Source organism: Coturnix japonica, chromosome 3 (assembly GCF_001577835.2).
Source record: "Coturnix japonica isolate 7356 chromosome 3, Coturnix japonica 2.1, whole genome shotgun sequence".
Classification (NCBI taxonomy): Eukaryota; Metazoa; Chordata; class Aves; order Galliformes; family Phasianidae; genus Coturnix; species Coturnix japonica.
In genome coordinates, this window is record NC_029518.1 from 87,855,828 (window position 1) to 87,882,570 (window position 26,743).

Here is a 26,743-nt window from a genome sequence, read left to right on the forward strand (position 1 = left end):
CTCGGAGCTAACAGTTTTAAATACATATAAAGGAAAAAAAGAAGGGAAGAAAGAAGCACCAAATGTCAGAATATATTGGATCTCAGTAAAACATTTTTGAGGGGAAAAAAAGGGCAATATTTGAGATAATCAGGGTCACTGTTTTCACTCATCCAGGAAAGAGTTTCCATGACACAGTTCTACAGATGAAACAATGGGTTTCCTGCTAAAGCAACAGGCAGCTGGTGCTGTTTGTTACCTGCTGAGGAAGCAGCCTCCCAGCACCGGCACTGACTCAAGGCTGCCTTGACTACTTACTCTAAAGGGTTTGAGTCCCCATCCTTCAGCAAAGATGTTTATTCCTGTTGACTGTCAATGCACACAGTGATTAAAGATCATTCCATTAGGCAACCAGGATGAGAATTTACAGATCCTCCCTCCTGTGCCCATTTTACCTTTTAAATGGATTTTGTGTACAAGCACAAAACAAAACGCTCTCCTTGCCTATGAAAACAATCATTTACAGAATGCAAACGGAACAATTGCAGACTCTGTATCAACAGAATCCCTACTAAAATCAGCAGAACTTGGAGCAAAACAATGCGCAGCACTGAGATCTGCCTCTGAAAACTAATTACTGCTTCAGATATATCAAAGCTCCCAATTCCTACCATTCCTGCAGACCACAAAAGGTGCCTGGAGCACTCCCATCCATCAGCCCAAGACGCAGCCCTCCCGACAGCGGAATGCTTGCTGAGCATGGCTGGTTTAGCCAACATGCAGAACTAATGCATAAACAAATGGGCATCAGCTGGCCAAGAATAAGCTTCTCATTTGGATCCCAGCTATCAGCAGAGCCACGACCTGGATCGGGCTTCCAATAGAAGAGGAAGAAGAGAATCTAAACCTAAGCATGCTGTGTGGTGTCTGTGGTGGGACTGAGTGGGAAGTGAAGATCCAGGGGCTCTCCTTCCACTTTATTTTAAGTAGATAAACCATGGCAAATACTGCCCTGCTTTGAAGCAGAAGTCTTTGGCTGTCATGTTGGCACACTTGGTGCTTTCTTCTCGGAGCAGCCCTTGTACTTCCACTGCCGATCCTTTAGCAGTACCTCTCCCCTCCAGGGTCCTACACACCATGTACCTGGGTGCAGAGCCCATCCTCTCCTACAGGTACCTTCAAGGTGCAAGAGATGAGAACTGGAACTGCCTCCAAGAGCAGCACCTGTCCCTGACTACACCACACACCCAACCATCACTCCAGGCCCCTGGAATAGTGAAGTAGGAAGAGCAAGGCCTCACGTTTAACCTGAGGCCCACAGGTTGTGTATCTAAACTGATTAATTCTAATCTTAAAGGTGAATTAAGTGATTGTCAGCAACTGACATCATTGAAACCAGCACGATCTTGTCTGCAGATGTAGAGGGATTTTACAGTTATGATGGCCACAACAGAAAGAACGAGGCTTTAACTGAGCAGGGAGACTGAGAATATCATTTGTAATAGAAGAGTTTATGAGGCACTTCTAATGGCATTTACAGAATGTGTAGCGCAGGTGACTGTGACACTGCTGTCAGATCACACACCATGCTGGAGACGTGCCTGCTTCCAACAAGCTTTCCCATGCAGAAATTTCAAAGCACTCGGTCACGTACTGTGAGGCCACACGCTGCCATCAGAAATGAACTCAGGTCGTGTTCTCCATTTCAGGGTTCTGGCACAAAATGACCAGACATAGCTCTATGAACATAGAGGCACCACGGTACAGTGGAAAGATATCATGGCAGTAACCCAGATCTGGTAGTGGCATTTCACCCTTCCCACGCTGGCATTCTATTCATCGCAATGCTGGCCAAGCTGTGGTGCTGAAGCTCCCAGCACTCACGTCACCCAGCTACACTCATACAAAAGAGGGCAGGGGATCTTATTACATAAGTCTAGGACTTCATTTGTAGAACTGGGATTTCAAGGTTGCAGCCTTCCAGTAATGTAGGATAGGAACTTCAAGTTTGCATGCTTTCTATATATGATGATTTCCTGGCTGACTCGTGGCTCGATAAGGAATTCTGTGCAGATGGGATTTAACTTTAGGTGGCATCAGACGATCCTCAGACATAGTTAGGTTCTTACTTCAGCTGCACGGCCCACACTTGAAAACCACATTAACATATTCTGTATGCTCACCCAAACTCTGGTTACCTGAATCAACACAGCAGAGCAGCGTGTGCTGCGTGCTTCACAGTGAGGCACCATCTCCCCCACCACGACCACAGCAGTCAGGAACTCCAGAGCCCAGCCTTGTCCACAGGAGCCTGAAAATACTAAGGGAGCTGAGGTGAGTGCTGCACCGCTGGGAAATCCTCTGAAAGAGATTAAGACAAACTCCGCCCTGTGAGGATTTACTATATACAAATGTTTACAGCAAGTAAAAATCCCACCTTCAACAAGGCAATTCTTTATAATAGGGAGTCTTGGATCATATTGTCAGTTGTATGTGTTCAATGCTCTAACTCTTGCAGAGAGGACACAGGTCTCAGGATCTGTTCTGTGAGCCTGCCCCGTGTGCTGTCCTCTTAGGTGAGGTGAGGCAGCACACAAGTGCATATTATCTCCTGCAGTTGGGAACCATAACACCTCATGAATATACATCATTAGCCTGGGTGCTCTGCTAATAATGGAATCTACCTGGGGGACGAGGGACTTTCCAAAGGCATTTAGGAAATTATAGTCTAGGAACTATTTCTTTTTTAAATCACCATCTTATTTCCCTACACTTTTTGTTGCCTTCTCAACAGTATGAGAAGGTATTGCACTCACTATTATTAAATGCAAGAGCTGGTGCTGCTGTTTCAAGATGCATCCTTTGCACAGAATGCAGACGCAGCAGACAAGCAGCAGCTGGAAGCTTCCCATCTTGATGGGCATTAGAGAGAGAAACGTCTAACAAATTAAGCTGTAATCCAGATAACAAGGCCTAAACAGCGCTGCTGTAACAAACACTGACAACTCACTTTGCACACTGCAAAGGGAAGGAATAAAAAGCAAAGCACCAGCTGACAATGTAGTGCATGCTGAGGCAGTAGTACAGAGCAACGAAAGCAAACTCTGAATTGAGGCGCTGATGCTGCCTGCTAGTGCATATATACTGAAATATGTTTACAGGAGAATGAGAGCAGCTAAAACCTTTATGAAACAAAGGATCGATAGGGAATGCGTGGGGGAAGGGAAGAAATTATGAAACCAAAACACCAATTAAGAAGCATATGAGTTTATGTAGAGTCCTGCCACACAATACTTTGACAGCAATTCAAAGTGACTGAATGAAGAAAAATGGAATCGATACATTAATTTTCTTAAAGCAATGCATGTCAGTTGAAGCATATATATCATCTGAACAGTTTTATTGTAGGAATACTCATTGTGCACGCTCATAAGAATGAACAGAACAGGTGGAAGATGTACCATCAGAAACCTACACGGACTGGCAGTATGACATTTCCATCATGTCACATCCTGTCTAGCCAGGACACTAAAAGGAGTTAAATATGTTCAAAAACCCACCAATGGGGAACTAAGAGGTAGAGATTTAGGAAAAAACTCTGACGTGATCTAGGCAAAAAAAAAACCAACAACATACACAGAAACCCACAGAGCAGCGTGTTATTACAAAAGCTCCAAAAACTGGGGAAACTGCAATACTAGAAGCAGACTAAGAACAAAAGAAAGCAGGTTATGGCGTGGCAGCACACAAACTAATGCTCTAGAAGAAGAATTCCTCAGCACTCCTACAACTGCATCTGGAATACCATAAAATAGTAACGACAACCATGAGTTAAGGGGGGGGGAGGGCAGAGGAGGAAGACAAAGGAGAGAATTTCTAGAGATTACAAAAAAGGCATTAATTTAGAAGAGAGGATTTGCAAGCCAGGGAGAAACATCCAACAATTGGCTACTTGGGTATTGCTCTTTTTTTCCTTGAAGTCATTAATAAGGTGAAGCCATTAGCTCAAGTAGATTTAGTTCTTGAGAAGTCCACATGTCAGGTTCACTATGAAAGATTATCCAGGATATTTTCATCAAATGCACATGGCTTAAATATGACACGAGTTTAAAGCAGCCTTTTTACGAGCATGCGCTAGATTAGAGAACGGCACTTCTAGCACAAGATACTCGAGTTCAGCCCTTGAGCAATTGCATGGAGTTGTTAGAAGCCAACAGTAAGTGGTTTATAAAATGTAATTTTATTTCATGTTACTTTGCTGTTACAGAGGGCATAACATTTTCACAAGGCTTTTTTGGGACTACAATCAATGATTAGCAACACACAATAGTGGTCCGAACTCTCTAAATAACAATCACTGGACAAACTTGACACCTTCTCACATGTGCACAAACCTGCATGGAAAAGTACTAAATTTTATACTTGGACATGTGAACTTCAATTGGTTTTCCCATTCCAGTGTATTAAGAAATGACATGCACTTTAGTCTGCCAAAAAGCACTGCCTGTACTCCGGCAGTAACATGCTGCTTCTAATACATAGTAAAGTGAATACCAGAACTACAAAGGCAGGAGTGTAAGTGAACTTTTATTGGGGAGGGATATAAACTTAAACAGCAGCAACTGAAGATTAAGAGTAGCCCCTGTTTTCAAACACACAAGCTCCTGTCTTACATTATACAGGAAGCAATTCAATTGGTAAATTTTCAAGCTAGAAATGCTCAACTTGATCTGGCCCAATACTTCCATAGCTCTACTGAAAAATACACAGTAGCACGTGAAAGTCAATTATGGAAAGGAAAACCTGCGGAATAAGGAGGGAATGTGGAGAATTAAAAGCTATGTGGAACACTCTTTAGTTGCAATTAACTACATTTTCATACCTTACTGTAATATAAAACACAGTCGACTGGCAGGAACTGGTTCAGATTTGTTTTTAAATACCAGGTACACTTTAGTCCGCTACATAAGTGTTTGGAAGTTACTTATGTTTATATGAAATGAAGCTATTAATACTTTTCTACAGCAGTAACCGCACACCAGGAAGGCCAGGACAAACACAAATCAAGGAATGGAGTTTTCCCAAAGCTGCAGTGTGAAAAGACTATAAATTGATTTCCATACACATGGATGGGTTTTCTTTGCTATAGGAAATCCAAGTGGAGCTATAAGGAATGGAGACGTGTAAAAAGGTTTCTTGAGAAGGAAAGGGAGAATGACACCCCGTGTGCAGTTTAATTTTCTGCACCTTCTGCAGCATCACATTCTTCTCCTGCACTGTCTGATGTCCATAACTAGAAAGAAAAGAAAAATGGGGTCACCTTTCAGAAGCAGTTTTATTTCCAAAAGGAGACAACTATTATACAGAAATAAGCAATTACATTTCAGGATCTATGCAAAGGATCAGTGCATTGGAGCTGTACAACCCTGGCTTCCAGTACTTGAATCATAGAATCATACTTGCTTGCAGATGGGTAATTGGAAGCATTTCCCCATGCAGCAGGCACAACCAGTTGTGCTCCTCAGCTACTACAGACAGAGCAGACTGTGAAATCCAGATTTCTGTGCTTAGAGACAGTCTGCATCATTAACCTGGTATCACTCAAGTCTTAACAACAGCTTCAGAAAAAATATTAATATAAAAAGCAGGGCTAGATCCTAAAGTGAAGATCACCATTTTGGTTACTGAGACAAAGCATTCTACAGTGTCAATAAAGCCATTTCTACTGAAGAATTATAATAAATCTATAAATCTTGCTGCAATTTTAAGCGCAGTGACTACCCACAGAGAGGATATTCTCTATAAAAATTACCATAGTTACCCATTTTAAGAGCCTAAAAGTTCCATTAGGCACTTTTCTTACAGCTCATAGTTACAACATACACTCAAAAATCAACTCCTCATTAGTATACTGTAATTCCAGACCTTTTGTTTTAATGAAAAAAAAAACCAAACCAGGAAAATGAATTAAAACCAGCTACACTGGATATAACAACATGAATGACATCTTGTTTCTGAGGTAACGATCACAGAGTTTTAGAAAGAATCTCTTGACACATCATGGACTACTATTTTTGTACTCCTCGTCCTATTTTATATGTTAAAATAGCTGAATGCATCTTCCTCAGTTCCTTTCAGAGGCCATCCAGAAATGAAGAATACAAACAAGCCAAGCTGTCATTCTACATTAGACAACATGGAGTTGATGACATCATAATTCACTTTTAATGCAGCGTGAGTTGGAAAATTTAATAAATAGCCTAAATTAACCACTAAGTTTTGTGCTAAGTAATGTTTCTATTTCATGACAAATTTGGTCTAAGCACTTAGATTACACAATAGACAGCACAGAAGAAGTCAACTTACTGTTAGGTTGTCTCTAAGTAACTGCATGATGAGGGTACTGTCTTTGTATGAGTCTTCATTCAGTGTATCAAGTTCTGCAATGGCCTCATCAAACGCCTGCAACAATTAAACCATCTTTAGTCTATTGACCAGTCACTAAAAAACAAGCTAAATTTATCAGTATAGGCAGCTTTATTTTTCTTTAAATCCAAAAAAGTAACATTAGAGATAAGTGAGCTGATTTGGTCTACAAGAAACATGCACAAAGGCAGTAAAAACTTGCTGTGCTACCTAGGATTTAAATACAGTCCTTTAATTCCACTGACAACATGAACTTACAAACTTGATATATCAAATAGGATCATTTCCTGCATGAGAAGACTCTTCTACTGTCCCAGCAAGTACAGAGAACTGAAAAACAACTTACTGTCTTGGCCAGTGTGCAGGCAAGCTCAGGATTGTTGAGGATCTCATAATAAAATACAGAGAAGTTAAGAGCCAGACCTAAGCGGATCGGATGTGTTGGCTGCATCTCCTTCTTGCTGATATCAAATGCCTCCTGATAAGCTCCCTGTGAGTTTTCTATTGTCTCTGTTAAAGGAATATGAAATATTTCAATATTAGTTAGGGTCACTTTATTCATTGAAGATACAATCCTTCACAGGAGACCGGACAGTTCTTCACTTAGGCCTCCTCTAAGTGGTTTAGACTTTAACTAGACTGTTAAATCATAGCAATCATTTTAAACCCATTTTAGGTGGAGTTACCACACTGACAAAGCACAGGGGGCAGATGAAGGAACAACAAAGACAAATAAACCTACAAGGTTAGTAAACAAACACTGAAAATGATTACAGTATCTCAGCCTGACATATAAAGGTATGGCCTCTGACACAATATGATCCTTGGGTATTAAAATATAATTCATTACTTTTTCTACAGAGCTCTCTTTGCACAGGATGAACATAGTCATGTTTGAGTTGGGTGTGTAGCACTAAGAAGGCAAGTTTGTACAGATTTATCTCTTTTCAAGGAAGTCTACAAGGCATGTGCTGCATGGGTCTGAAAAATGAAGCATCTGCCCTTCAAAATCCGGGTGGAGAGAATTAGGAAGTCAAGACTCGGACCTGCTGGTGTTGTTTGAATAACATGAAGGGATAAAAATTTCAGAAAGCAACTAATTAATGCACAGATTTTTACTCTGTTTTCTGTGTTTTCATCTTCCAGCTTCAATCCTTTCAAGGCCTTTCATCTCTCATCTTTACTACATCTTCTTGACTACAGCATCTCTCCACAACTAACATCTGCTTCTTACACAGAAAGGCATCCTTAACTTATGCCATACCTCAACATCACAACAGCACCTGGGTACCCTCCAAGACAGTTCTGTTATTTCCTTCAGTACATCCTCTGAACAGAGTTAAAATACTCCCCCAGAAGATCTTACTGAGGTACTCAGGACCACCTCTGCATGTGTTCTAACTGCCTTCTTAGGATGCCCAGTGACAAAGTGTTCCTGCTAGGCTGTGAAGTTTTCCAGGCCTGACTGTTCTCTCCCTCATGGCTCACAACTGAAGTTCATTAGCTAACAAAGACCAAAGGACCAAAAGGCACTCACGTTTTCTGTCATCACCACAGGCAACTTCAGCAAGGTATCGGAAGTAGTCTCCCTTCATCTTCAGGTAGAATACCTTGCTCTCCGGATTAGTTGCATTAGCTATTAAATATTTGTCCAACAGCTCCTGTTAAAAAAGAGAAATAAGACATCAGCTGGTTATAAACACTGTTTCAACTAAGCTAAATTTATCTTCTTCTCTCCAGCTTCTTTAGGTAGGCTCAAATGTTAGCTACAAATTAAGGCCAAAAAGAAAACAGCAGAAGTTTAAAGGGCATCATAGACTGAACTAACTGTGCAAATGCACGAAGCTAGATACTCTGTTAAGATGGTCAACTCAGCCACTTATCTGATCAGACTGCAGCAAAAGTAACAAAAAAGGTTTACTGGCATAGAGCTTCAGACTGAGTTTCATTTCAGAATACATACTTCTCATTTTAAAAACATCACTTCAAAGAAGTGAGCTTTTACTGGAAAAACGAAACATTATGCAATAATTGCCAAAGCTATTTGTAAGAATCCATTCTGCTTCGCAAGAAAAGCAAAGCATGAGGAGTAACTGTGCAGCATTCTGTATAAACTGCATTCATCAGACTTGAGATAAAGGATCTGCAACCCACCCACCAGAGGCAGCTACAGGTCTGCACCCATCCAGCTGGCAGTCAGCCTCATCACACAGCAGCACCAAGAGCTGGGACAGCCAGACCCTGCTGGCCAGCACCATCCCTGTTTGTTTGCTCACACAGCTCTTCTTCCCCTGAGGCCTTGACAAATTGAAGGACTGAGCAATCACTGAACCACATGAAGGTTAACAATGGCAAGTGCCCTAAGCAGCCTCACCTCCTGCACTGTGCTGAAGTACACAAAAGATACACAAGTGTGTCCAAAGGAAGGCTACAAAGGTGGGGAAAGGATCTGGAGGGCAATAAATATGTGTTGTGGCTGAGGCCCCTCAGTGTGCTCAGCCCAGAGCAGAGGAGGCTGAGGGGAGGCCTCACGGCAGCCTGCAGCTCCTCACAGGGAGTGCAGGGCAGCACTGAACTCTGCTCTCTGTTAACAGAGAGGGGTGAAGGAGAAGGTTTGGATTTCCAGCAAGTGATGGCAGCACTTCGCTTTCAGGTGCTTCAGTGAACTGATGAAGAGAACATTTTCTGCCTTCCCTGTCCCCAAGCTCCAGGGATTTTACCTAACTCCTCACCCCAAAGTAGCCATGTTCTCTGGAGTTTATAAAAGATGCCAGTAAGCTTCAACACGAGTGTGATCCCCACAGAACTCAGAACTGCTTTACACTAAGAAGTTAAGTGATAATTATTTGTATCAGTTACTTGGAAAATTAACAGGTCATAATGAGTGCAGAAAGCCAACCTTCAAACAGCTACAAAAGTAATGTTCAAGTTCGACTGAATTTCAGACACAAACATTCTTCTTCGAATGCCTACTGCCATAGCATTATCACTACCTACAAGAGCTTACTCATCCCAAATCCTCCAAGGTGTTCGTTGGTAATGATTCTAAATGCCATTTGTAGCAGAGCACTTCTAGCAGGGTGTAAAAAAGCCTTCTTACCATGGAGGTAACATCACAATACAGTCTGCTTGGTAGCTCCCTTCAGAGATCCTCCTACCACCACAGTCTGGAGCAGTAAAGAGCTGGAAGTGCTCCTACTACAAGCCCTGGGAACACAGCAGCAGTGTAAGGTGCTACCTGGCACCTGACATCCTCCCACTTACCAAGTCAGAAACAGACTTTGGAGGTCTAGTAATGCTAGAAAAAGACTACACGCTGCCTAACATGGCATATAACTGTTAAAAAAACCTCCTTATTCCACACAGTGAAGTATGGAAGGGCTTGCATAAGTGTATTAAATAGCACACCTTGATGGTGTTATGGAAGCAACAGCAAAACCTTACATATGTTTCAAAACAAGAATTAAGACGGAGTAGGCAGCTGGGTAATAAAATGGCACTAATACTGTTATTTTGCATGAGTCACTCACATTACAGTAAGCTATTCCCACCCTACAGGTTTCTGCAAGACAAACTTCACATTTCAGCTCTGCGTAGGTATTTTTCCAAATGCTTTTGTCCTCAGATGGATGGCTGTGCCCACCATGATAATACAGAACAGTTTCCAAGTCTCAGAGACAGCAATGCCGTAACTTCAGCTCTTAATTAACTCTTAACACACCTGTGCTTAGAAAGGCTCCTTGAATTGGTCAGGAAAACTTAGCAATCTCTGAAGGACATCCTAAGGCTGGGACTGCCTTAAGCAGGAGAGATCCGATTTACACACAGATTAGAGGTGAGAAATGATGTCAAGTGTTCTAAGGAGCACTGATGAGACAACTAAGGATGTGTTGTACAAGATCTTAAAACAAGTACCTGACATGACTATATCCTTGATTATTCTCATTTTTATTAATGCCAAAATAAGACTTGGTACAGACATGATGAGGTAGATGATGATCCAGCTATGCTTGACCAAGGTCAAGCCACCAAGGGAATCTCACTCATCTCAGAATTTCACGGATGGTGACTCCACAGCCTCTCTGAGCCCATTGTAGTGTTCAGTTGTCCATGCAGTAAATAAGTTCTTCCTCATGTTCAGACAGAGCTGACCACATTTCAACTCCGTGCCTGCTGCCTCTTGCCCTGTGACTGCTCACCACCCCACACAGAAGAAACGTCAGGTTGTTGTAGGCAACTCCATTTGGAGGGTCCAGATGGTCCAATCAACCCATCACATCCATATATTTTTCTTCTGTTGGGAGATGCAGGGTTGACTTAAAGAGCTTAGAAGTAGTTTCAAGGAGGAAAAGGGATAAGTAACAGGCTTCTTAATGGTAAGCCATAGGATAGTGGTTGAGGGACAACGTGCCAGTGACAGCTATTACCCTGTTCCACTATGTACTAAGTTAGTTGGAACATATTTGAGATAAGTAACACCAATGCATGGAGGAATCAACAGGGGGAACAAGAAGCTGTAGTAAGTCCCTGCTAAGGACTAGGAGGATCCTGAAGGTAATCTTTTTCCTCCTAGAGCTTAGGACAAAAAGGAAGCATACAGACTTCAAAAGTAAGGTCAGAAACACAGGACACAGAAATAGTATTCACCACTATATGCAAAACATTCATGCAACCACTGCTCAACTGGAGCTGAAGCTGGTTAATACTATGTAGGATAACAAAGACACTCAAAAAAAAAGCTTAATCACTTTGACAGCAAAAGGACAACTCAAGAAAACATAGATCTGCTACTTAAAGCAGCAGAGACTTGTAATGTCTGTTTCTCCTGTCTTTAATAGCAATAACGGGCTGAAAGACCACAGCTGCAAGATGGGTAAGCTGGCATTGAACTCATACAGGATTTGCCGCTACACACAAGTCTGTGGGGCCTGATGAGATGCATCCTAGGGTACTGAACCGACCATCAGTACCATGAGCTGTGCAGGGCTGAATGCAGCTTGCACGTTGGGCACGGCTGGTCAACAACCTGCAGAAACTGCCGAGGCTCCAGTCAGCTGGAAGCTGCCAAATGTTATTCCAATTTTCAAGAAAGGCAGAAAAGACAACTGGTAATTATAGGTCTGTCAGTTTCACTTCAGTGTCTGGTGAAATTATGGAGAGAGTTATTCAAAGACACTTGAAAGACAATGCAGTCATGAGACAAAACTAACAAGGGATCACGAGGGCAAAAATCAGGTCTTACTAACTTAATATCCTTCTGTGACAAATACACCTGCTTAGAGAATGTGGGGTTGTGGGTTTAAGAAGAGCTTCTAAAGCCATCTCTCACAATACCCTCCTGGACAACACGCCCAGCACCCAGCTGGACACACACAGTAGGATGGGCTGACGGGTCAGGCTCAGTGTTGTAGTAAATGAGGATACACCAGGCTGCTGGCCTAAGAGGGTTCCCCAGAGCTCAATTTTAGGGCCAGCTCTCTTCAGCGTTGTCATCAATAACCAAGACAACAGAGTTGAGTGAACTCTAAGTAAGGCTGCAAACATTAAATTAGGAGGGACTGTTGGTTCTCTTGAGGCCCTGTAGAGTTGCACAGTGTATCCTCAAAATGTTGCCTGCATGGTGCAGGATTGAAATGTCACAATTCCATGCAGAAGTCTGAGAACACTGTCAGAAAAAAAAAGTCAACATTTGGAATGAACTGTAGTTCTTTCAGAAGGCAAAGAGCAAGTTACAAACACTGCTTTACTGTCTAGGTGCTCCTCAGCTGGAGGAGTGCAGCTGTCCAGATAGCAGCTTCCACTCACAGCTCATCTCTGATTTAGGGCCTCCAAAATGATCAGCACACCACATGAGGTTTTGTACTTGGGCCAGAGGAATCCCAGACACATATACAGACTGGAAGGAGCAGTCCTTGAGAGAAGCCCTGCAGAGGACCTGGGAGTCCTGATGGATGAAAAACTTCACATGAGCCAGCAGTGTGCTCTTGCAGCTCAGAATCACAAGGTTGGAAAGGACCTACAAGACCATCTAGTCTAACCATCCTCCCCATCACCATTGATACCACAAGCCACTAAACCAGATCTTGTAGCTCCTCATCCAGACGACTCTTGAACGCTGCCAGGGACGGCGACTCCACCACCTCCCTGGGCAGCCATTGCAGTGCCTGACCACTCTCTGAGAGAAAAAGTTTTTCCTTATGTCCAGTCTAAACCTCCTCTGGTACAATTTGCAGCCATTTCCTCGGGTCCTGTTTGTTGCCTGGCAGAAGAGGCCAAACCCCTCCTCATCACAACCTCCCTTCAGGAAGTTGTAGAGTGCAATGAGGTCTCCCCTGAGCCTTCTCCAGACTAAACAATCCCAGCTCCCTCAGCTGCTCCTCATAAGGCCTGTGCTCCAGACCTGTTGTGGCAGGGGAGCTGAGATGCATAGTCCTTGAGATCCCCTCCAACAAGGGTCATTCTGTGATTCTGTGATAAGAGATCTGTACCTCCATCGCTGACAGTGGAGCATATTTGTTTGTTCCACATTTGTGCATCTTGTTTTTCTTTCTTTCTTTCTTTCTTTTTTAATGCCTTAAATGGAACAAGATTTCATGTTTATCAGTCATGTAGGACAGAAGAGAATGCAAACAGACTGAGCAAAGCTAATTTATCTATCCTGATTATCTTTCAAATCTGTAAGGTACTTAGAACACTGAGTGAGCCATTCATCTCAAGACATCATCATTATCATGTCATGCAATCCATCACTCCCTCCCTCTAATAGATGGAAAATGCTGGTAGGGCAGTGAGAGCTGACAGGCACAGTAAGAATTTGCTTTGCAGTAACAGACTAGAAAGCTCCAGATGTCCTACAACCATTTCTCACTTGGGTGTTTCTGTCTTTCCACCACACAGCAATCAGTCACAGAATCTCATGTGAAATACAAATTTAATAGTGACTACAATGAAAATGGGCAGTCTGAACAACGAGGGAGATCTCAGCCACCTCATAATTTGTTATGGCAAGTTTTACTGAAAAACAGAGTCAGGCATTCCCAAATGTATGACTCCAAGAAAGGTTCCTAATATGTCAGACTGCCATTCTGATTCATGTAGAGCAAACGTGCCTATTGCTTTTTTATCTGGGGAGGGGGCATGGACCATGTTAGAGAAGTGTATGTATCAAAATACAGCTGCCATCATCAAGATCAGCAACGGTTCTTAGTACCTTCTAAAGAACTAGTGAACCTGTTCTAGCAAGTGAAACATACCTCAGATGCTTCCTTGAAAAGCCACCTGATACTCGAGTCCTTTGCTGCTGACTTGCCCTGCTGCTGAGTGACACTCCACACCACAAGCAGCATGAAGAAGCCGGAGTCAAGAGTCTGCTCTCAAACCAGCCCGATCATTTCAGGATGACTGCATGAGAACAGGTTTGCACTGTGACAATTTGTGGTTGGTACCCGCTGCTTCCTGTACACCACCCTGTTATCCTCCAGCAGCACACCAACCCTCCTGTTTGGGACCGGATTTCCCCTTCTCATTAGTGTTGCTTACACATCTCAGTTCACATCTACCTTTGCAGGGTGCCAACACTTTCCCTCCTGTTAACATCACGCTCCCATAGACAATATTCTTACTGCATCCCCTTCACTCTTCCCTCACTGTTTAAGCAGGAACAATGGTTAGCACACAGCCACAGTATCCGACCATTGCAACTAGACTGAGCCAGAAACGTTACATCTAATTCACCCTCTCTCATCACTTCCTTATCATTATGCTTTGTGAAATGCAAGCCCTGAAGGAACATGCCAGCCATGTGTTCACTTGGAATACCTGACAGAGACAAAGAAGCTCCCTAAAGACACAGGCCCCTAATCATTATTTGTGCGTGCATCCAGCCCCTACAATTGATGAAGGAGCTGCATTCCACGCATGCTTTCTGCTGCCCCCTTGCCAGGGAAATCAGCCCCCTCCCCACAATGTATTTCAGAAGACGAGTCTGCCTTGGGGTATCAAATCCAACCACTACATGCGCTAAATACCTTCTGCACAACACAGCTATGCATTATGTTTGAGAAGCAGAGAAATAATACCACTTTCTGATCTGTGCTGTTCTCTCTTCTCACATATCTGGCTATTGGGAATCTTGACAGCAAAGATGCCTTTCAAGAAACAGATTCAGTACTGAGTTGATGGCTGCCTTTAGCACTTGCATCAATACTGTATATGCTTTTCTTACTGAATTCCATGAATATTAAATATTTGTGTATATGCCAATGCTGTTAAGGAAACTGTTATATATGAAGAATATAGATATTAATACCAAAGGATGAACACGAACCAGGTCAGCTCCAAAGACGATCAACTTTGAGGTTTTGGGTGGTTGGAGACGATGACACTTGTGGGACCCTTCCAACTCAGGCAGTTCTATGATCAGAAGGTCTATTTAAGGTCTATTTTTCAAAGCAAGCTGAAGTTATTGCATATTTCCAGAAGGTCTCAGCATTGCAAACTAAACACCTAACTTGAAATACATCACTCATTTGTCAACTCTTGGGACAGGTTAAGGTCATGTAGCACTAAGTTATTTAATGCTATGCCACTAAAAGACTCATCTCCATTGGGTTTTATATTTGTCACTAACTTCATTTGGTACTACATTGTTTTTTTCCATGATGGAGAGTAAGCAGAGTGCCTTCCCAGGCACTTCTCCCCCAGCTGACGCAGAACATTCTCTATTTTCCATTTTTATTTTAAAGATTTTGAAGTTAACCACCAGAACACATTATACAGGTGAGAACAAGCAACTCTAATTAGCTGAATGTTGTACTTGCCTGCGAGGGCACGCACTCGCTACCCAAACCCCACCAAGGCAAACAGCCACATGTAAGCGCAGAAACTGCTTCAAAGTAAATCTATTTTTGAGGCAAGGTACCTCAGAAACACACACACACACACGCTCAGAGTATGTGTCAGAACTCTTTTCAGAAAGTTAACTCATACCCCCAAACATAGAACCAAGGTCCCCTATAGAACTGGGGAACCATTCTGCCAATCACAATAGAAAAAATAAAGCTGAGAAGCTGGTGAGACAGTTCAGACCAACACATTCCTTTGAGATGGTTGTCACCTGCAAGTTTTAATAGTCTGAATATTACATGTTCCAAAGCAGCTGACAGCACAGATAAGCACTGTATGCTCAGAGCTTTCAGCCAGGCTTGGTACTCACACACAGCCGCCTGCTTTAACCGTCTAGTACATGGGTTAAGAACCCCTGACTCGTTCAAGTCTCCATCAGTCATTCCAAAGTCCACAGTATGACTCATTGCAGCCTAGGTGTGTTTTAACATTCAGCAGTTGTTTTCTTGACAGGAAAGGGAGAGTCCCTGCTGCAGCACTGAAGATCGCTTTACATTCAAAACTAATTCAGCACAAGTCAGCACTTCATCCTTCTGGATTCGAGCTCTCAGCATCACCTCCTTTGGGGAGAGCATTGAATAGTTTCCATGCAGACCTCTTTAGACATCCATATTACAGTGTATATATTGAACAAAATACGCGTGTGCCTTTCCAATAATGGCATGACCTTGCCAGACAACCTGACAGAGCACCGCAGACAATAGAAGCAAATACCAGGCACAGGAACAGAGAGGTGACCTAATTCATCCTTTCCATTCAGTTCTGAGCAGCTGTCTACATAGTTTTAAGAACTGGCAGTCTGTATTTAGGACTGGCCCTGAGCGATCTGGAATCCAACTCAGCAGATGCATTGGGAACTCCATTTCCAGATATCCCCCAATATACTTCCAGTGTAATTTTTCCCTTAGCAAACATATTACTGACAGTAAATTCTTCCCTTTGGGACCTTGACTAGCTAGAAGTCTCCTCCTGAGTGTTCCATTTGCAGTCTTCCATAATGACAGAATAACAGCCCAAGCCTAAATTTGCATTTAAAAATCACTTACATGCTCTGCAGCTACGGAAGTGCTGAAGGCCCTGAGATACAAGTCCGGCAACATTCAAAGCAAACCACAGCGCAAGGGGCTACGCAGGGTTTACTGGCAGCTGCTCCTGTGCAGCCAACTTTATTTTAAAGGGAACCTTTCACACTGTCAAATGAACCCTGTGCAACAGCTCTCAGTTTTACTCAGTTCACTTCTGCTCTCTGTTTGGGAGCCTGAGATCAGAGGCTTGTTATCACTGACAGCCAGAAAGGTAATAGAATTTCATGCGCTTCCCTCTCTCCCTCACAGCTCAGAGCTGCTGGAAGAGTCTTTTGTATTGCTCTACTCCATGGCAACTTCAAGGAGAGACAGCGAGATGGTTTTTTATTTAGCCCATTTAAAGGTATGCCAGTAATTTGTTATCCTCCACCCAGACAATCTTAAGCTATTGAAGTCTAACCTCTAAGTTGTGAGAGCTAAATGCCAACATTCCAGATAACCTCTCTATAACAAGTTCTCACAGAAAGCCAGCCCTGACTGTGGTGCTAAGCCCCTGCCTACCTACTACTTACCTGCTTACAACAATCCCCCCTTACAAGAATTCTGCGACATTCATTCGGCATCAAAACCTCCTGAAGATGTTTTATCCACAAAATAAGGTGGCGTCAGCCTGGTACGACATTTAGGTCACTAAGCATCAGAGCAAGCAGCTACCTGCTTTCAGAGCATAAAGTAGTTCCTACATCTATAGGAATTAAAAGCTTGAACAAAGACTTCCATCAGTGTTAGGAACTGGTACAACACTCTTTTACTTCATTCCTTTTACAAACTAAGAAGAAAGCACAAGCAAGAACAGAGGTAATTGAGGACTTCCTGGTTTACAGGTCTCCTGTGTTTTGGTGGGTGTGCTGAACCACTGGACATGGAATTATTCCCAGTGTCTGCTACAACTGAAGAGCCCAGTTCACATGGACTGCCATTCTGATGCATGGAGTGAATGAACAAGACTCAAACTTAGCAGACAGCTGTATACTCATCTGCAGCTTCCTGGGAAATAAATGAAGAGGAGGAGCCTGGAAGCATCATACCACCCAACAAGGTAGAACCGTATGAAATTAAGCACTGCAAGTGAGCAAGAACAGTCTTATTTACCTTAGTTAGTCAGCCCCTGGTTGAATTAGACTCATGTTTACTGCTAAGTACAAAAGCATTTAAGCACTACAGTAACACCTAGGGTCAGCAAACACATTGTTCTTGAAGATCAAAAGCATGACGTAAAAGAAGTGAGATCTACAGAACTAAGAGAACACAGATCATTAACAAAAACCTCCACCCTGCAAACTAAAGAGAAGAAAACCTCTCTGTTTCTTTACCACCCTCCCCTGTCATGGCCAGTTTTCCTCAGTGCCCTCCTCTGAAAATCTGGTACTCCCCATTACTGAGAACAGAGCACCAGGCTTCTGCTCCCACACACAAACCACTACAGATCCATGGCTTTCACTATGTGCTGGCCAACCTCAGTTTGCATTTATACCTTCATGAAGATACAAACCACTCAGAGCCTTCAAGCTCTAAGATGTCCCTTCTATTTCTTCAGTATATAGACTTCTCCTCTTCATTTTAAAAAGGCATCTATTGTACAACTACCTGCCACTGTTCTCTGCTCACCTGCTGGATAGGAAAAATGCCTGCATGAGTATGATTTGGAAGCAGCTGTTATGTGTCACCTCCTCAGCAGGGTAAAAAAACCCACAACACTGGTGCCTTTGTTAACTTGCAAGTACATCCCATTTCCTTAGGGCCACCACACCAATAAAAGACCTCCAATAAATCTAGTAACTCTTGATGTACAAGTATACTTGGGTGCTTTAATAGGCTTGACTACAACCACGCTAGTTAATCTATAGCTTAACCTAATTAAAATATGGATTTGATACTGTAGATGGATGAAGCTTTGGCTGCCTTACTCTCAACAGCTGGGTCACCTGCAATAGTGCTATGGCTTCCTATTCCCAATTACTCCACACCCTGCTTCTCAAAGGACAGCACTGGAGCCACTAGTAGCCATGACTGCAGAAGTGCCAACCATCACTTCCTGAGCTCTTAAGCACAGACACGCCTCAAGCCAATGCTTTTCTACCTTATTCAGACATTAATTAACCCCATCCTCCGCTTCACCTCAAGATTTAGATATCTGTGTATATCAAATTAGTGATCTAAATCCCCACCAGCAGCTTCTAAAAAGGGAAATAAGGCTGCAAGCACTAATCAAAGGCACAAGCTTCCAGGACCTCAGACAGAACGCTTTGCTGCTATTTATCTTGTATCCTTCACCACTCTGCATACATTTCATACGTTCAGCATCCCGTTGTGTTGGTGCTATGCTGCAAGTGATGACTGCACAGCAGGGAGGCCTCAGCTCCCATCAGAATCCCCTGTGCTATTTTTACTGTGCTCCAGCAGATCTAAGCAGCCCCAAGAACCTCCATCCATCCAAGGATTGTTCCTACAACTCTCAGCCCGTTCTCAGGAACAGATTTACTTTTCCTTGTAGGAAAACGCGTGGTGCTCCAGCAGCACATTCTAGTGAAGGGCAAAAAGAGAAACAAAAAGACATCAGATACAGCTATGAGTAAGTTAAATATAGAATTCATGATCTGAACCTCAATTTAAAGCAGTCTGTAACGGTAACTCCACTGCTGGGCATTTGCCCAAATGTGCTGTTCCCAATCTAAGGCCTGGCTCCGTGCCATCAAGTAGCTGCTTTTCAGCCAGTTACTCACGAGGGTGAGTCAACAGCATCTGCTTCAATGTAAAGATGGCAAAAAAAATCATGACTTGAGGCACTGCCCCATCTACTGTCAGGAGAACTGATACAAGTCCCAGGGCATTGTAATTTCAGTGGTAAGTATATCTGATCTTCAGATTAAAGCTACATCTTACCCAACTCCCATTGTAAGACTGTAACATCCCTTTACTCAGATGCCAGGTGCACCTCTTCAATGCTATTCCTGCGGAAGCTCCAGGAGATCATTTAGAATGGGAAAGCAGAAGGAAAGGAACCGTTTTTGTTCATATAGCAGCACCAAGCTGATACTTACTGAACTTACCAGGTGCTTTGAGCACCCTGGTCTATAAGGAGGAGTCCATGCCTATAGAAGGGTGTTGGAATTACATGATCTTAAGGGTGCCTTCCAACTCAAACCACTCTATGATGCCCCTATGTACAATTAAAAAATAAATCAGGATTTCACTTTTCTGTAGGCCAAAGGTAACAGCAGTAAAACACAGGGTTATGTTCGAAGTTTATTCATCATTAGACACCAGGTACTTTAGTTGAAATCAAGAATCTATTTGCTTTTGAATGAATCCACCGACTCCATCGTCAATGAAATGGCCAATTTGTGCTGTTGGCAAAGCAGTGGCTTCTAATGTGTGGTTTTCAGTGGGTGCTTGGTAGGTTTGTTTTTTGTTGTTTTTCAGATTAGCTCTACAACAAGATCCACAGGAGTAAAACCAGAAGGACAGATTTTATACCCTTAGCATTCATTGTTTCTTAATTACACAAAGCAGAAGCATTAACACAGTTGCAGTGTGGAGGGGGAGGAGGAAGGAAGGAAAGGGGAGCTGGCAGAAGCAGTGTGCTAAGCCACACTGCAGTCTTACAGAAGATCAAACATTTACAAGCATCCTCTTGACCTGAAGGCACTAATAACTGAAGTGAGGTACACCCTCTTGTTCAAGACTCGTTCATTGTAGGTACTGCCACAGGGTACAGCAAAGAACCAGGGGCACAAGCAACATCACCTTCAGTCCGTTCTCCAGATTCCAAGACATCCTATGGAGGCATTTGGAAACAAGCAAGAAGCCTCACATCTCCAAGTCTTCCACAGTGACTTAAGAACCAGATTAGGACAATCTGCATTTCAGCTAGAGCCATGAAGAGGATGTAACCACCACACGCTGACATTTCAAGGCCTTTACAGCTTTAGCCACTACCTCTCCACCAAGTTTTAAACCATACACAAGCAATCCTCAAAACTCAATCTTTATTGCTCCATGGAGGGCACAAATTACACTGGCACCCAGGCACAGCCCACACACTGTGCTACCAAATACACGTGGGAAAAAATGCCCCAGAAGCAGGTGGAAAGTGAAGTGCTTCCAGTCAAAGGTTGGTGTCCTGCTTCCCATTAGTTTCCACTAAGTCCCACTAAGTTCCCCCACTAATTCCCCCAAAGGAGCTTGAACATAATGCAACTTACTGAGGTGCAAAGGGACTGAGCTTATAAACCCAGACTCTGATCTGCACATCCAGACAAGTTTCATTTGAAAGTTACCCTCCTGGAAGATCTGAGGAACCTACAGTCACTGTTTGGTATCATACATCCCATGGTCAAAGTTTCTTATATTATTTCATCGATGACATGAAAAATCATTACTGCTTCCACCCCTTCTACATTATCCAGCATCCCTACCTTGAAATCAACACCTTCTGAGTGTGAGGAACATAAACTTTGTTCTCATAGTGTACAGAGGGGAGGAAGGCGAAGTTGCCAACCTATTTCTTTCTTCATAAAGACAAGGGTTTCCAGACCCACTGGGACTACGATTCCTAAGGAGCAATTCAACATCGATCCTCTCAAGTTACCAAAGATTTCAGCCACTGACACAAGAATAAAAGTTGTTGGTGCACCTTTCAAATAGGCATTTCATACACACTATTTGACAAATCACACCATTTCTTCACCAAAGCGTCGCCTTCATTTGAAAGACCAGCCACCAAATCAACAGTTGAAAAGAGCTCAGACCACATCTGCTCCTACTTGGGGTTGGACTCCATGATCTCTAGAGGTCCCTTCCAACCCCTACAATTCTGGGATTCTACTTGGATGGCAGAACATTCAACATTTTCACTGCTTGGCATGCGATGGAGTCTCTCCTACCTTACCACAGCTACTGATGGGGTACACTGATTAAATAATTAGTAATAAAAATTAATATGTATATCTATATGTATACAGATGTGCACGAAAATATACACATTTGATATATATGTATATATCAATATGATTTTGGATGTTCCACTCTCACAATGTCCAAGTCCTTACCAAAAGGACTTACCTAATTGCTTTGAGGCATTCTTTACAGGAAAGGAGTCATTGTGTTGGTGATTTCATCAGCAATCAGCGGTATTTTGTAACGCCAGCACAGGTATTTCTTCAAGAGCAAATACATTTCACTTGGAAAAGCTGGGCCATACCAGCAATCAAAAAAACTTTTGAAAAAAAACCTGTTAGTGGTATGACTAACAGCAGCCGCTCCACCCAGTGCATCCACCCTTGCTAAATCCAAATACTCCAGATGACAAGCAACCTTTCCATACGACTTGCCAGCAGTTGTTTCAGTTTAGCTGCCTTCCCAGAACTGAAAAAGCATCACCAAAGTTCAAATTCAAGGACCTACAGATGTGCAGGCGGACACCACAGCACTAGTATGTAAGAAATTACCATTCAAAGATAAAGGAATCTAAAGCTCTTTGTGGCTTAGCTTTAGGAAATCCATTCTTTGTAGTGCCTGCACATTGTAAGTTTCAACCTCTGCTGCTGACTCATGGGGCAGAGCAGCAGTAGGTAGATGGAGGAGGAAAGCAGCAGAGCAGAGTGTAACCGTGCATGGTGTTCAACAGAGAGTAACAACACAAAGGCTTGCAGCAGGTAACTGTCCTCCTAGCAAGAGAGACACACCCTGGCCAGCAGGGTGGGACTGGGCAGGCGTGCTCATCTGGAGGTGTCTGAATTCACTTCCTGCAGCCTTCCAGGCAAGAAGGAAAGGATGAAGCTGCCAACCAGGCTGTGGCTGTTAATAGAGGAAACTGACTAGAACGTGGGGAACACAACGGCTATAGGGCAGGAGAAGCTCGCCTCCCCTACATCAGAGGTTTGTGCTAGCACTGTTGTACACTAATAGACATAACTAGACTAATTTCAATACAACCACTGCTAAACGTGGCTTGCCAATTTACCATCCAGAGGCATTCAACGACCCCAGAGAAACACAAGCTCCTTGTTAGGATGGCACAGCATGGGATTTTACTAATAACCTCCCCTTAGGATCCAGATCTGGGAGAAGGACAGAGGCAGATTAAGAAGCCTGAAGAATAAGCTCCACGCTCAGGTCTCAGGAAGCTTGTTCCAAAGAGAATCCAAAGGAGATTGAGCAGAATCACAACAGGATTAGCATCAACACCCAAATTTCAGGGTTAATCTTTCCACAGGAAACAAGAATCAGTGCCCTACACAAGCTGCACCATTTACAAAAAGGTGAAGCTTTTGCAACTTAACTACAGACATAACTGTAGAAACTGTTTCTTTGAAAGACGAGTTTCTTTGAAACTTGACTCAATTCATTAAACTAATGCACTCCCAAGTTATTTTCAAGCAAAGGTAACTCATTTGAAGCCCTCGGTACAAAAAAGACATGGAGATTTTGGAAAGGGTCCAGAGGAGGGTGACAAAGATGATCAGGGGGCTGGAGCACCTCCCCTATGAGAACAGGCTGAGGGAGTTGGGTTTGTTCAGCCTGGAGAAGAGAAGGTTGTGGGGTGACCTCATTGCAGCCTTTCAATATCTGAAGGGAACTTACTCCCAGGAAGGGAGTAAACTCTTGGAAAGGGCTGACAATAGCAGGACACGGGGAAATGGTTTTAAGTGAAAAGAGGGAAGATTTAGGTTGGATGTTAGGGGGAAGTTCTTTACTAGGAGAGTGGTTAGGCCCTGGAACAGGCTGCCCAGGGAGGTTGTGGATGCCCCATCCTTGGAGGTGTTCAAGGCCAGGTTGGACGGGGCCCTGGGCAACCTGATCTAGTAAAGGTGTATGTTTGGTGGCCCTGCCAGGCAGGGGGGTTGGACTTGCTTGTTTCTTGAGGTCCCTTCCAACCCGGGTCATTCTGTGATTCTGTGATTTTATAGAAGGCCTCTGACTCACAGTTAGAAACGAATCCAGGAGGCAGCATGTGAGGAAGCACACAGTATTTTCAATACAATCCAAAGCACCCTTGTACATGAGCCAAAACACTTCTCAAGATGCAAAATCCATTACTTCCAAACCAGCCATCTTTAACCTCAGGTCTCCTAACCCGATTCAGGGTTAAATCAAAAACTGTTTATTTCCTTACTCACTTCCTTTCTCATGCTTGCAATACTAGACATCAAAAATACACAGCTTAACCACTGAAGATGACATGCCACACCATCAGCACTGCACTACACACACACAGCTTCCTGCAGTCAGTAGACCCTGATCACACACAACAGGCTTGCACACTTCCCATGTTGCTGACACAGGTCTGTGGAGCTCCTGCTGCACTGCAATGCTGCTTCACCATCAACAGCATCTGGAATTCTGCTCCTCACATGGAAATATATTGCTGGGCTTTGAAACATGCCCAGGTGCACAATACCTGTCATGGAATATCCTGTTTCCAAGCCACAGTTGTGCATTAGTCCAAAATAACTGCAAATTCACTTTTAACAGCCCCCACTAAATCAACTTGAGTGTGACAAAGCAGATTTCTACCTTTTTCTTTCCTACTTTCAAGGAAGATGTCTTCCTTTATGAAATCATACCTTATTACCTAGGAAAGAAAATCTAAAAAATGCCTCTTTAAGGCCTTTAAAGAGTGTTTTTCCTCACATGAAGCAGCACATTAAATGAACGCCATTAATTTAAATGCATTTAACAGGTTACTAGCACCAACCTTCAGAAATAAAGGGCTTTCATTTTCTTTTCAGCTTACCTTGTGAAGATTAGCTTACAAACCAAAGCACAAGCCTAAATTCCCTGCATCTCTGTGCTCAGCTAGCGTAGTACTGCACACAGGTAACTCCATCAGATGTGCATCTCAAACACAGCTTAGCACACCTCGATTACTTCTGCATATACAGCACCCGCAGCAAAGTGCAGATGATTTTCTGTCTCAAAGTAACCAATATGGCAGCTGCAAAAGTTACTGAACTACCCACTCCAGCATAATAGCTCACATAGTGCCCAGCCCATTTCCCACCCTCCTCAAAACAGCAGCATCCCGCTTCTCTCTTTTGATAAAACACGGAAAAAGGAAAGGCCCCACTCACCAGCACCGTGGTGCAGATGGACCTGAGCTCAGACTCCACCTTCTCCCTATAGTCCTTGATAAGCTGCATCTTCTTGTCGCTGGTGTCTGTCTTTTGCTCGATGCTGGAGATAACCCTCCAGGCAGAGCGTCGCCCCCCCACCACATTCTTGTAGGCCACCGAGAGCAGGTTGCGCTCCTCGTTGGACAGCTCAGCCCCCTGTTCCGTCACCGCCTTCATGCAGGTGGCCATGTCGTCATAGCGCTCAGCCTGCTCCGCCAGCTTGGCTTTCTGGATCAACTCGGTCTTATCCATGGTGGCCGGCGGCAGGACGAGGGCAGTGTTGTAGCAAAGGCAGGAGAAGCTGAGGACGTCACTCTGCCAGCAAGAGAACGAGCCTCAGAGCCTGCCAGGAGAAGGACAGCAACCGTGACTCCAGGAGCCAACGCTGTGGATGGTGTCCTTGCAGCCCCCTTACTGGGACTGTAGGGAGCTCCCCATTCCCAAGTACATCCCATGGCGCAGCACTGGCACCGTCCCTCCCTTGGGCAGAAGCAGGCACTGGTACCGGGCCCACCCTGGGGAAGCAACAGCCCAGAAACCCAGCCGGGGATGGGTCACAGTCCCTCGGCCAGAGGACCGAGCACCGGGCAGTCGTACCAACGTACCACAGCGGCTTTTGTCCTTACTGTGCCAACACACTTAAGAGCTGCTCAATGGAGCCGCACAGCAGGACACCCAGCTCCCAGGCAGCCCGAGGGCCTTCCCCACGTGCCTTCACCCCGCAGGGGAGGGCAAAGAAAAAGGAGGAAACAGAAAAAAAAGCTATTTAAAAAGAAAGAAAGGAGAACAGCGCGCTCGGAGCTGAGGCCGCAGCTCAGCGGGGCTGGAGACAACGCCGGGGCCGGGCGGGGCCGGGCGGGCAGCTCGGGCCGCTTCGCCTCCTGGCGGCGGGGCGAGGCGGGACCATCCCCCCGGCGGGAGCGGCCCCGGCCCCGGCACGGAGCCCCTCCATTCCCGGCCGCTGGGTGGGGTCGGGGCCCGGCGGCTCCGCGTTGGCCTCGTCCCCGGGGACCGCGAAGCGGGGGGCGGCGGAGCGGGACGAGCGTGGCCGGGCGCGGAGGACGAAGCCCCGGCGGGTACGAAATGGCGGCGCCGCCCGGCGGCTCGTTCCGCAACCCGGCACCGCCGAGCGCTCCACGCCGCGCTCACAAAATGGAGGACGCGGCGCCGAGGCGGGGCACGGCGGCACGGCCGGCGGGAAGCGGCCCACGCCGCGCTCACCTGAGTCCGCTGCGCTGCGCTGCGCTAGGCCGGGCCGGGCCGCACCCGATCGGCTGCGCCTCGCTCGGGATGTGGCGGAGAGAAAGAGCCGCTCCCGAAGCGGGCGAGAGCCAGCGCTAAAGGGCGTTGGCACGGCCGAGCCTACCCGCCGCTCGGCCCGCGCCCACGCGGCCAATCGCGGCCTCTCCTGCGAGCCAGGCCCCGCCCCTCCGCTCCCCGCCGGCCAATCCGAGGGCAGCGCGCCGCCGCGGGGGCGAGCGCGGGCAGGGCGCGAGCTCGGTTGGCCCGTGGGCTGCGGCTGGGGCCACGGGGTTTCCTCCAATTAGATCCAGGGTGAGATGACGTCACTGTCGCCATGGCGATACTGCTACAACCCCCCCCCCGCCCAACCCCCGCTCCACCACGGTGGGTCGGCACCGACACGGCGCGGGAACGGGCGGGGGCGGCCGGCGGGGGCTGCCCGTGCTGTGGGGGCTGCCCGTGCTGTGGGGGCTGCCCGTGCTGTGGGGGCTGCCCGTGCTGTGGGGGCTGCCCGTGCTTTAGCTCCCTGGCTGTGTCGCCATGGGGCCGTGCGGGGCGGGCTCGGTGCCCCCTCCGTAGGGCGGCTGTGGGAGGACACAGTGCGTGGTGCCGAGGCTGGGCTGCGGGCTGGGCTGCCCGGCGCCCTCCCGGCGCGTTGTCTCCTGTCAGGAATGCTGCCTTTGTGCCGCCGCTCGGTCGGGCGAGAGATTTCAGAGAGAGGGAAGATTTAGGTTGGATGTTAGGGGGAAGTTCTTCACTAGGAGAGTGGTTAGGTCCTGGAACAGGCTGCCCAGGGAGGTTGTGGATGCCCCGTCCTTGGAGGTGTTCAAGACCAGGTTGGACGGGGCCCTGGGCAACCTGATCTAGTAAAGGTGTATGTTTGGTGGCCCTGCCAGGCAGGGGGGTTGGAACTACATGATCCTTGAGGTCCCTTCCAACCCGGGTCATTCTGTGAGCTGTGCCCCAGGAGCCCGGTGACAGGAAATTGCT

At 45.3% G+C, this 26,743-nt stretch overlaps 1 protein-coding gene across 2 annotated transcripts; it reads right to left on the minus strand.

Annotated features, from left to right (window-relative positions):
- Positions 1-3,230: 3,230 nt before the first annotated feature.
- Positions 3,231-25,884, minus strand: YWHAQ (tyrosine 3-monooxygenase/tryptophan 5-monooxygenase activation protein theta). 2 transcript variants are annotated; one of them, XM_015859434.1, is made up of 6 exons: positions 25,733-25,884; positions 24,470-24,854; positions 7,943-8,066; positions 6,752-6,915; positions 6,346-6,441; positions 3,231-5,272 (listed from the first exon to the last, which is right to left on the minus strand). In XM_015859434.1, exons 2-6 carry the CDS (start codon positions 24,761-24,763, stop codon positions 5,213-5,215), a joined length of 738 nt encoding a protein of 245 aa, XP_015714920.1. In that variant the 5' UTR covers positions 24,764-24,854; positions 25,733-25,884; the 3' UTR covers positions 3,231-5,212. The 2 variants fall into 2 exon arrangements, with proteins under 2 accessions (XP_015714920.1, XP_015714921.1); XM_015859435.2 differs by having other exon boundaries at positions 24,470-24,826; positions 25,733-25,881.
- Positions 25,885-26,743: the final 859 nt, after the last annotated feature.